General features: G+C 42.9%; 1 protein-coding gene across 1 annotated transcript; it reads left to right on the top strand.

The window, feature by feature from the left end:
- The first annotated feature begins 15 nt into the window (after nucleotides 1–15).
- On the top strand, nucleotides 16–10,850 carry LOC135389079 (sorting nexin-27-like). Its single transcript, XM_064619045.1, has 10 exons — nucleotides 16–309; nucleotides 1,482–1,584; nucleotides 1,790–1,918; nucleotides 2,004–2,196; nucleotides 3,933–4,003; nucleotides 4,132–4,224; nucleotides 5,604–5,855; nucleotides 6,308–6,397; nucleotides 6,487–6,765; nucleotides 8,469–10,850. Exons 1-10 carry the CDS (start codon nucleotides 56–58, stop codon nucleotides 8,544–8,546), a joined length of 1,542 nt encoding a protein of 513 aa, XP_064475115.1. The 5' UTR covers nucleotides 16–55; the 3' UTR covers nucleotides 8,547–10,850.
- The last annotated feature ends 530 nt before the right edge of the window (nucleotides 10,851–11,380 follow it).

The raw sequence follows: 11,380 nt of genomic DNA, 5'->3' as shown, positions 1-11,380 counted from the left end.
ATTAGAACAACATGAAAACCGAAAGAAAACAGTTTGGGTCCTTCACCGCCCCAAGATGGCAGACAGCGACTCTGAGAAAAGTGCCGGAAACTGCGAAAAAACGGACGTTCCAATCGGTCCTCGAGTTGTCACTATTTGTAAGACAGAAACTGGGTTCGGATTCAATGTTCGGGGTCAAGTCAGCGAGGGTGGTCCACTCAAGAGCATCAACGGAGAACTATATGCTCCACTGCAGCATGTTAGCGCTGTACTGGAGGGTGGCTCAGCCGAGGAGGCTGGAATTCGACGCGGAGACCGGATCCTCGAAGTGTGAGTTTTCCGCGTTCTTCAAGAAGGAACTTTCGCGGAGCCCGTATCTCGCGTAATCATTACGCTACATGGTTTTGTTGTTCCCTGTTTACGTCCTGTGGCTCGTTTTAGGCCTAGACGATCGCTTTTTTGCGATGTTGGATCTGTGTTTTTATTCGTACAAGCTTGCACTTTTCCGTCAGGCACCGGTCAAGGTGTCGAAGTTGTGCCATTCGAGCGTCCCGTTATCGTCTGCTCCGCGTATTGGCCACAGAGAAGGCGCTGACGTTTCCGCTGTCAATCAAATGTATACACAGTTCATTTGCTCGTTCAGCTGGTTCAGCGCGTATGGGTTCACTACGTCATGGCAATAATTGAGCGCCAATGACGAAAGCAGCCGCAACAGTGAACCGACTTCCTCAACCTTGCCCTATTAAAACGTGGGAAAGATACCAGTGTGGGCTGAATCGATGAGACGACCTCCTCCGTGCTTTAATCATTTCGGATTAAGCGGAGGCAAGAAGTTCTCTCATCAGCTGATCGCGGCCTCTCGAGATTGGAATCGTAGCTCAGCTCTCTCCCCTTAGTTCAATTTCCGGACGGCACGCCAAGTGTGTGTCGAAAGCAGACGTAGACGTATCTGGGGGGAAAAATTCATTTGCTCCGTTAGCTGCCAAAGGATTACGAGGATCTGCAGTGATTGTGGCTGAATGCATTCATTGCAAGAAAATGGTATCAGAAGCATGAATTATGTTGTAAGCACCGTTGCTTATTGACCACCACGAAAGACTTGTAAATGGAAAGAGCATGCTGTTGGTATCTTGAAAATGATAGCAACAGCACATAAGACAAGGAAATCTGCTGGAGACATGTTCCGGGTTGGCTGAGGGTGGACTTGGGTGGGGCTAAAGTTATCACATAGCATGAGTAAGCAACAGGAAACTATGTCTGTATACATAAGGCAGCTTCAAAATTACTGTAGCAAGAGGTTTGATGTGCTATTAGGGATTAGCACTGTGAGATTTATGGGATCCCTTTGACGAAACACAACAGAGATGTAGCTAAAAGAAATATACAGATTATTCGAGTAAATATTAATAATGTGTGCCTGTGTTTTAAAGGGAAATTTCATGTGTTGTCAATAAAGGAGTCTATCTGTTTGAGTGACACATTCCCTCTTTCCACTGAAATAGGAATGGGGTCAATGTGGAAGGCGCCACCCACAAACAAGTTGTCGACCTGATCAAATCTGGAGGAGACAAGCTCACACTCACTGTGATCTCAGTTACTGCTCAAGTAATTACTCCTTCCTTCCTGTATTTGAAACAAGCAAAAAAGTTACTTCATATGCTACCTATCCTTGACGTGATTCTGTAGCAGCGATAATTAAAATGACATCTGCGTTGTGTAGACCTGTGAACGTTCCGTGTTGTCATAACGTTTGAAAGGAAAAGAACCTGCACGAGTGCTAATATCTGTGATTTTTTTTTTTTTGCCTCAGGAAGCTGAGCGACTGGAACCCAGCGACGACTCTTCAGGAATATCGTACATAGATTACAGCGAGAAGAGGTCGCTGCCCATATCTATTCCAGATTACAACTATCTGGAAAGGGCTGGTGACCGCTTTGTGGTGAGTTTTGCTGTGTCTGAAAAAAAAAAAAAAGATACGGACCTCCTTCTGCCTTTTCTTACACGTCTGTCCGTGAAACGCGCAGGTGTACAACATCTACATGGCGGGGCGCCACCTCTGTTCGAGGCGCTACCGCGAGTTCTCCAATCTTCATGTGGGGCTCAAAAAGGAATTTCCGGATTTCGGATTTCCCAAGCTTCCTGGAAAGTGGCCCTTCTCCCTGTCGGATCAGCAGCTGGACTCCAGGAGGAGGGGTCTGGAGCAGTATCTCGAAAAAGGTGGTCTCGGTTGTCTTTCTTTTTTTTTTTTTATTAAATGGGACTGCTAGGCATGTCTGTGTTGCAAACTTTTCGAAACACGCTACACACTTTTGTAAACTGATACAGTCGAACCTTAATTAATTTATTTATTTTTATTTCAATATACTACGAATTCCACTTGGGATACAGGTAAGAGTGGATAATTATATAGACACGGAAAAACCAACACTGTAACAAGGGATACAAAACATAAACAACAGACAGCATGGATAATGCTATAATATAATGAAACACACGGGGTACACGATTTCTCTTCTTGTACGTTTCGTTGTTCGTTGTATCGAGCCTGATGAAATATGGCAGCCAATTGCAACGAGCAATACAAATTATTCCACTGCACCGCAAACTTTGTTGTAAAGCATTTCATTATATCGAGGTTTTACTATATACAGGGCATAATTCGACGCAGATTTTTTAATAAAAAAAGCTGTGAAAACAGTGCTGATACCGTCTTGGCAGGCAGGCTGTGCGACCAGGCGGACAGCTTGTAGGACAGTGCATGCAACTGCTGGATGACTAATTAGCTAAAATTCGTTAATTAACCTATTGATTAGGTGTTTTCTGGGAAATGCAAGATGGCAGAATTGGAGCCGGTCCTTATTCAATTCTATCGTCCTTATCAAACACCCTGAGAAGGGAACGTACCTTGAGATAGAAATTGTCAAATTTTGCTATGCAAAAAACCTTGCCGAGATGCATCAGCACTGCTCTCACAGCATTTTTATTAAAAAATTGGGCCAAATAAAAAATAAAAATATACCGTGTAGATTTGATACAGACTGTTACAAAAAAGTACAGATTTGCAAATGAACACACTGTTGGCTATAAATTCCCAAATGATTCAGGCAACACATAACATACCTCAGAGCACACTTTCAAAGATAAAAAAAACTTGAAGCCTTCTGGACTTTTGGTGGAAGCGTGTTCCAATTTTCTCCTGCAAAATACTTGCAAAATGTCAGGTGAATACTACCCATGGGGCACGGCTGGGTTAATTTGACACCTAGTTCAGAGCTTCTGAAACTGTGTGGACTGCCACTAATCAGCTGTAATTACATAGGAGCAGCTGTGGAAGAGCTTGTCCACGAGTACGTGACGTTTATACACATAAATTTAAAGTTACTTTAGTGCACATTTTTACATAACTGACTTTCAATTCATTTGCAATTTTTCAAAGCTCTGAGGGAGAAATAACGTCATGTTGCATGATGTAAAACCCCTGAGACTAGGGAACACGAAGGGACAGACACAAACATGAAGCACGGGTTTTACATCATGCATAGAGCCTGAAGTTTTCGGGAAATATTTTTTTTCTAAATTCGGTGGGTAAAAATCGGGTAAATAAACGTGTGCACTAAATTCGTGCGAATTCGGGTGAAAAACTCCCCGTATGCTAAATTCGGGGATAAATCAGGCTCAGTTACTTAAACTAATTGTAGTGGTTTGGTACAAACGGTGATGTAACTGCATTTGCTGCCAAAAAAGCAAGTTAATGCATTCCGACAGACATCCCAGTGAGGGGAATTTGCCGGGTAAAAATCGGGTTTCACCCTAAAGGGTGAACCTTCAATTCGGGGTGCTATTTCGGGGAAGAATCGGGTAAAACCCTAAAACTTCAGGCTCTAATCATGCATCATCTTCACCAGCTCGCTTGCTTCCTAGCCATTTTTTCATCTGTCGTATTGTTTTTGCAGTTTGCGCGGTTAGGGTGATTGCTGAGAGCGACACCATGCAGGACTTCCTGACTGATATGGATGATGAACATGTGAGTGATACTCTCCCATCCCTTCATTTATTTTTTATTTTTTTTGCTTTCCTGTTAGAGAACAATGTAACCTCTCTCTCTCTCACATAATGATTGCATTACATATCGAGACACTGTTCTGTTGCCAGGGTGGAAGTGCTGCCCTGGTGGACCTGAAGGTCTTACTTCCGGACCGGACAACTGTTGTCGTAAACGTCAGAAAAAATAGCAATACTGAAGAGGTAAGATATATGTACGGTATTGCTTGCGGGAACATAGAGCACATTTTTAATGTAAAACATGGCTTACACTACGTCAAAATTGGGAAGTGTAAATGCTAGCTTGTTCTTTACACAGTACAGGTTTGCGATCCACTAGTGATTGTTTTTATGCACATTGCAAACGTGGAAGCTTCCAGTTCCAGCTGCTCATCGGTTCCTACTCAAACCTGTAATACAGTGTAGTCCCGTTAATTAGAAGTTTAAGGGACTGAAGATTTGTTCGAATAAAGCGAAGTTTGAGCAAAAGGGAACTGCTCAGCACAACAATGACACCAAAAACAAGATGAGCCCTCTGCGAGCACACAATTTTTTATTTATTTATTTTTTCTGCATGTGGTATGATATCGTGCATCGCCTAGTATAGAAAGGGATCTGTCATTGTGATGCAAAGAGCTCCTGCACCAGGTGACTGATGATAATCACGTTCGATTAAACCGTTGTGCATGTTCATGTGTTCTAATTTCTGGGCGTTTTCCCCCCATTGAAATGTACTCGACTTTAGCAGGATCCGAGCGCCAGCTCCAATTAAGAAATCCCGAATTGACGGGATAGCACTGTATCTTAATTTTTAATGAAGTAAAACTGTATTTTCTTTCATTGTGCTCTCTGTTAAAATAATTGCTACGTCCCCGCATATTTGCGTAAAAATTGTGCAAAAAATGATTGCAAAAGTACTCGAAAGCCTCCACAGTGCTCTGCACCACCTATTGGGACTTTTCGGCGTCACCTATTACTGCACAATTCATGCGGGACACATTATAGCTAGGGAGTGACTTTTTCGGGTTAAATGCCTTTCTCGGATTCGGGGGGTAAAAATCGGGCACTATTTTTTAAATCTGTAATTCGGGGAGAAATCGGGCGATAATTGTGCATTAGGGTGTTATCGGGTGTTTTTGTTTCTCCTCTTGTCTATTAGGTCATTTCCTGATCTCTCTTTTTTTGTTTTTTTGTTGTTGTTTTTGCGGGATCCTGACCTTGCAGCGGTAATCCCCGAAGATATAGACAGTGTTAACACACATGGGTGTATTGCTGGGAATGTAAGTGACCCATTCTTACATGGGTTACACGTGGTGACCTTTGTTCGTCTTCAGTGGAAACGTCACTTGAGGATTTCATAGTGAGTGGAATTCGGGGAGAAATCGGGTTTAATCCGAATTGGTCGGAGGTCAGTTCGGGGGGGAATAACCGGGCGGAATCGGGTTTAACCCGAAAAAGTCACTCCCTAATTATAGTACACGTTGTGTTTGGTTTGTTTCCAATGCACACTACAGAAGTCATTTCTGTAGCTCTTTATGGATCTGCATATTGAAGTAGAACAGCTGAAGTGACTTGTGCTACAGGTGTACCAGGCAGTTGTGGAGAAGATTGGGCTTCACCAGGAGGTATCTCGCTACTTCGCCCTCTTTGAGATCGTCGAGTATGGCTTCGAACGGCGTCTATCTCCCAACGAGTTTCCCCACCACCTGTACATCCAGAACTACTCGACTGCAACTGCAACCTGTCTTCTAGTGCGCAAGTGGTTGTTCTCTAAGGACACAGAAGTGCGTCTGGCCAATTTACATCCCATGGCTGCCACCTTCTTTTTCTGGCAGGTAAAGTGCCCGTTGCCATGCTGCCTCATTGTTAGAGCCTGAAGTTTTTTCGGGAAATATTTTTTTCTAAATTCGGGGGGTAAAAATCGGGTAAATGAACATGTGCACTAAATTCATGCGAATTCGGGTGAAAAAACTTCCAGTACGCTAAATTTGGGGAAGGAATCAGGCTCAGTTACTCAAACTAACTGTAGCGGTTTGGTACAAACGGTGATGTAACTGCATTTTTCTGCCAAACAAGTAAGTTAGTGCATTCCTACAGACATCCCAGTGAGGGCAATTTGCCGGGTAAAAATCGGGTTTCACCCTAAAGAGGCAACCTTCAATTCGGGGTGCAAATTCGGGGAAGAATCGGGTAAAACCCTAAAACTTCAGGCTCTATAAATACGGCAAGCACGGAGGTCATCACGCAGACCAGCGTCCATGAATGACGTTCTTACATGATTTCTTAGGCCGTGGATGACGTGAACAAAGGCCAGATCAAACCAGGTAACAAGCTGTATGAACTAAAGGCACTACAGGACTGCTCAAGAAAAATGGAGGTGAGAATAGAAGCGGTTGTCATCGTTTATAGTACCGCAAAGGAGACTTCAGTACCAGTGATACGTTTCTTTGGCCCGTTCCAACACAGTATCTAGCGCTGGCAAGGACACTAGAAGGTTACGGGGAACTGTCACTTCCCCACTGTTCGTGTGACGCTAGGAAAGAAGGGCATGTCATCCCCACAGTGGGTCTCTCTGGTCTACGGCTTCAAGCGTGTAGAGAAGATGGAGCACCTGAGGCCCAAGCCATCGACTTCCCCTGGAAGTCGTTATCCGAGTGGGAAATCGATGAGGAAGGAATGGCCTTTGCGTTCTGTTACGTCAAGCCACCGAGGAAGCCTCGATGGGTGAAGGTCTTTACACCTTATGTGAGTGTTACTCTTTCTTAATACTCGTTGCTCAGTGCAGGTAATATGCAGTAAAACCCAGTGATGGCCAGTAGTTAACCACATGTAGTTAAACTACTAGTTAAACTACCTGATTGTAGTTTAAAAGTAGTTATCAACTACTTGCAGAAATGTAGTGGCAACTACTAGTTAAACTACTATTTTAAGTAGTTAGGTTACTGAAGGCGCCAACTACTTCCGATTTTTCCGCAAGCTTTACGGCACGATTGTGCTTCCGACCTTTACCTTGAGCTACTTGTTTGATGAGAACGGAGGTGCAGAGCAATTGTGTCGTGCATGTGTACTAAATCTTCACTTTTAATGCTTGTGTAGTGAAGCCTCGTTTGCTGCGAAATAATTCTGCAACTTAGTTTATCGCGTAGGCACAGAAAGAATCCCGCTGCAAGCTCTGCATTTGACGACCGTAGCAATGGCTTTAGCCAAAGTTTATTATTGCTTGTGATTCATATTTAGGTGTCCAAGAACACTACATGGGATTGGTGTTGGTGCACAACGTTAAGTAGTTATAGATGTAGTTAAACTACATTTCAGTAGTTAAAAAAGTAGTTTTAACTACTCCCCTGAAAAGTAGTTGAACTACTAGTTAAACTACTCAATCATAAAGTAGTTAGTAGTTATAGTTAAACTACTGTAGGAGTAGTTAGTGGCCATCACTGGTAAAACCTCGTTAAAACGAACCCGCTTAAAAGCCGTAGTTCCGGTTTAACAGTAGTTGAGCCAAGTCCTGGAGCGGGTTGCCATTAAGCCTGACGTATTTTATGTCCGCAGTCGTTTTTCCCGTACCTGTCGGTTAATCTGTAGCTGTTCAACTTCCGTGCCCCGCGAACACTATGCAGTTTTCGCAACGCCGTCGTTGCTACCGAACTTACTGCGGTGCTTTCGTTTAATTTGCTCCCACTTTCGGATGAAGGTCCACGGACGCAATGGACTCTCACTCGAATTACAAAACAAACGCCGAAAGAAATGACGGACAAACATGCTATGAACTTACAGCACAACATCACAAAGTTGGCGAACATAGCGCGCTTTTGGTTGTCATTGCGCTGCAACGCTGCGTCTTGCCGTACTTCACTGGTAGGATGAGCGGTAGAGGGCCCGGCATTTTGCCTCCCGACCATCCGCTGGTTGCGCGGTAGGTGAGCACTACTTCCGCGCTTGTGCAATGCGGTGATAACGTCGGTACCGACACTACCGGGAGCCTGTATAACTGGCATACTAAAATTTTGGAATCTTGTGTTGCTTGAATATCGTTACAAACGTACCCGAGCAGTTTGTGCACCCCCAATATTTCAGACTTTTTTTTTTTCGGGCGAAAAAGTGCGCAAATTATGCGCGTAATTATGGCAATCGAGGCGATGCAGCTCAAAGATTCTGATTTTGTGCGCGAACCTTTGATAACCCTCACAAGGACGAAAGTACAGTTCTTGGAACAGGCACGATAAGTGCATGCACTCGAATGAGAAGCGCTCTCTCCCTCCCTCTAACATTGTATGAGTAACTCGTTGGCCCAAATTGCATTAAACTGTTGCAGTGCTGGACTTTTCCTGTCCTTGCTTTTTGTCTTTTCCATTCTCTTTCTCATGTATCAAAGCAGTTACAGCAATCTGTTCCCCCTGGAGTGTACACCAATGACCTTGAGCGTGGCTTTTTTTTCTGTCTTTCAGTACGTCTTCTTGTTTGACTGCTTCGAACGAATACAGGAGGAGAATAGCTGGCGGACAGAGAAAGCTTCTCCCGTCTAGAGGAACCTAGGAAATTAATTCTTCTGTTGTCACCTTGTACAGACCGTCCTTCCTTTAATACTATTGAGTATTAGGTTGAGCCCACAGTGGGACATGTTGGTCTGTTTATACATACATGTATACATATGTACAGTTGGCATTCTCTAGGCAAGTTGTACAGTCACAACATAACTTAGCTGGAACGTCTTACGCTTGGCTGTCACTCACACCCAGTTACTTTTAAGTAGCAAACAAAAGTGGGTGGACGGGATATTTCTTCCGAAAATATTGCGCATTTTATCTTTATTCTTTCCTCATGCTGTTGCGACATTCCAATTCTTAAATGGCTTTACTTTTGCTGCAGTTTAAAGACTTTGTTTTTCCTATCCATTGTACATACCGATTTTCATTTATATTTCTCCTCCACATGCTTCCATGTGATCAAGGTCCCATCCATGAACTTTGAGGATAAATTTACATATTTTTTATACACGTTTTTCAAGAAAATAGGTCAGGATATCAGTCTTCTTAGCTGTCATGTGTAAGACCTTTCAGTTAAGACTACCTGCCTACAGCCATAGGAATTGTGTTAGTAAGGGTGATTTCGGACAGTGTAGTGGAACCGCAGAAGACTCGCTGGTGGTGTTGCCTGTGTGGTGAAACGTTTCTGACTAGCTTTTTGGTCATCTGTGACGAGGTTTGTGTAACACATAGTGTCACTAGATTAAATATATTTGAGCGTGTATGTGTGCGGTCGAAAGATATAGTGGGCTACCCCAAGGCTTGTGCTTAGGGTGGGCGTGTGATATGTACGTAGTGTACATAGACAAATCACATTTTTGGAAAATCTGCAGCAGAAAAAAAATAGAATGTAAGGGGTATCAAAACTCGATTATGTACTCGATGCTTCTTCTTTCCTGCGGGACAAACAGAATCGAGAGCTACGTAATCAGCAAATGCGAAATCTGACCTGTACGACGGTTAATAAATGTGGAACTCTGTCTGGGTACATCCAGTCTGGCAACGTTTGGTGCATCTCGTAAAACAATCAATGATTCCTGAGCACTGCTGTCAGTATTCTTAGTATTATTAGGCATTCCTCATGGGCCACTCAGTTGATTGTTACCTATATTGCTTCTGTAGCAGCTGATCTTGATTGTGCCTGTTTTTTTCTTATGGTAGACCAGCATAAGATAGCCAGATAGTCGATGGATGATATGTAATCTAGCCATCTTCCCTAGTTGCCAGTCTATGTTAACTCAGCATTTAAATGTGGTATTTCATTTTGTAGCTGTTCCACAAAGCAGCCTTATATGTGCTGAATATGATTCCATTTATTGCAGTGCAAACTCAGCTGACAAGATGTTTTATGGAGATCTGTTATACCGCTGTGCCATTGAGTATTTGATCGAGTCCGTTGTAGTGCCTAGCAGAGTAGTTTTTTTTTGTTGCTTTTTTGTTTGTTTCACATTTGATGTGTCTTTCTTTGAGCAGCCGGTACTGCGTTTTTTTAGCTGCATTTTATGCAGGATTGAACAGAGATGTTAATATTAACACGTACACTGTCTTGGATGCCTTTAGAAGTACGTGAAATCACATTTTAATTTCTTTTCCTGAGTTTATTTACATGAATGGTCCTCTTAAAGGTGGCTGTGCGGTGTTGTAATATAATGTAGTCAAACCTCATTATAAGACATAAATCGCAGGGAAACGTATATCCTACCTGCAGTGTAGTTATTATTTACGATGGATCCGGCAGTAGGAGCCAAAAATTTGTGATTCCTCGTTATTTTTGTGCTCCATACATAATGAGAAGTTTCTGGCACAGTGCAGCAATACACCTATTCCAACGTAAATTCTCTGTTGGGGGGGGGGTCCCATAAGGAGATGCTTTTATGATGAGGTTTGACATCACTGCTGAAATCTTATTAGGCATTGTGTCAGAACGAGCTACAACATACTTGCTGTTTGTTGAATTTTGAATTATAGTGAGAGAGAGAATTTATTTTTGCTCTTAGTATCCCTTCCTCACACTGTGGAGAATTGAAAAAGAACCCTAAAGCTCCACATAATTCAACTTTTCTTTTTTTAGGATGAATGCAAGAAGCTATTTTGTAAAGGATAATAAGTAAAGTTTTTATTTTTTATTTTTCTTTGCGTAGCTCAGTCTGAACATTGCTGTGGTCTAGTCACTGAAAGAGAGCTTGTTTTGTCATGTTTTACGTATAATGTGTCTGTAACACTGCGTGCCAGTTCTCTCCTCCAGTATGAAGTTACTCTGCAGAAATATTATGTTTTTGAAATATAATGCAGCATTATAGTAGTCATCGAACTTCGACTCCATTATTAAAGGGGCACTGAAATGACGCTTAGCCTTGCTCACAAGCCCTGCTTCATTTATCGAGCAGCATATTGGGGGCTACCGTACAAAGTATTGTTGCCGAACAATGTCTCGTCACTGTGCAATTTAATTTAGAAAAGCACCCTCCAAAGCCGGCCATGAGCAGGGCAGCGTGACTTTGGAGGCCTGACCCGATCTCCTGGTGTAATCCATGTAATCGGATCACTACCAGGTAGCATAAGCGTAGCGAGTAGCCATAAGGTATCACATCCCACTGAAAGTTTGTGTGCTACAGACATGGCAAGGCGCTACTGGTGGCATACTCTAACGGGCGTCCACGAAAATCCCTCAGCGGAATAATTTAGCAACAGCTGATGCTGCCGAATAACTTTCTTTTCAGTAAACATCCCCGAGGCATCGTCCGTGAACTGAGACGTGAGCGGCTCATTTGCATATGCTCCTTAATTAAAAAGAAATCCTTTCTTTTCAACTTTATTTTGGTCTCTCTTACTTG

The sequence above is a fragment of the Ornithodoros turicata genome, chromosome 3 (genome assembly GCF_037126465.1).
Source record: "Ornithodoros turicata isolate Travis chromosome 3, ASM3712646v1, whole genome shotgun sequence".
NCBI lineage: Eukaryota > Metazoa > Arthropoda > Arachnida > Ixodida > Argasidae > Ornithodoros > Ornithodoros turicata.
The sequence above is the reverse complement of the archived record's forward strand: the minus strand, read 5'-3'. Positions and strand labels throughout refer to the sequence as shown.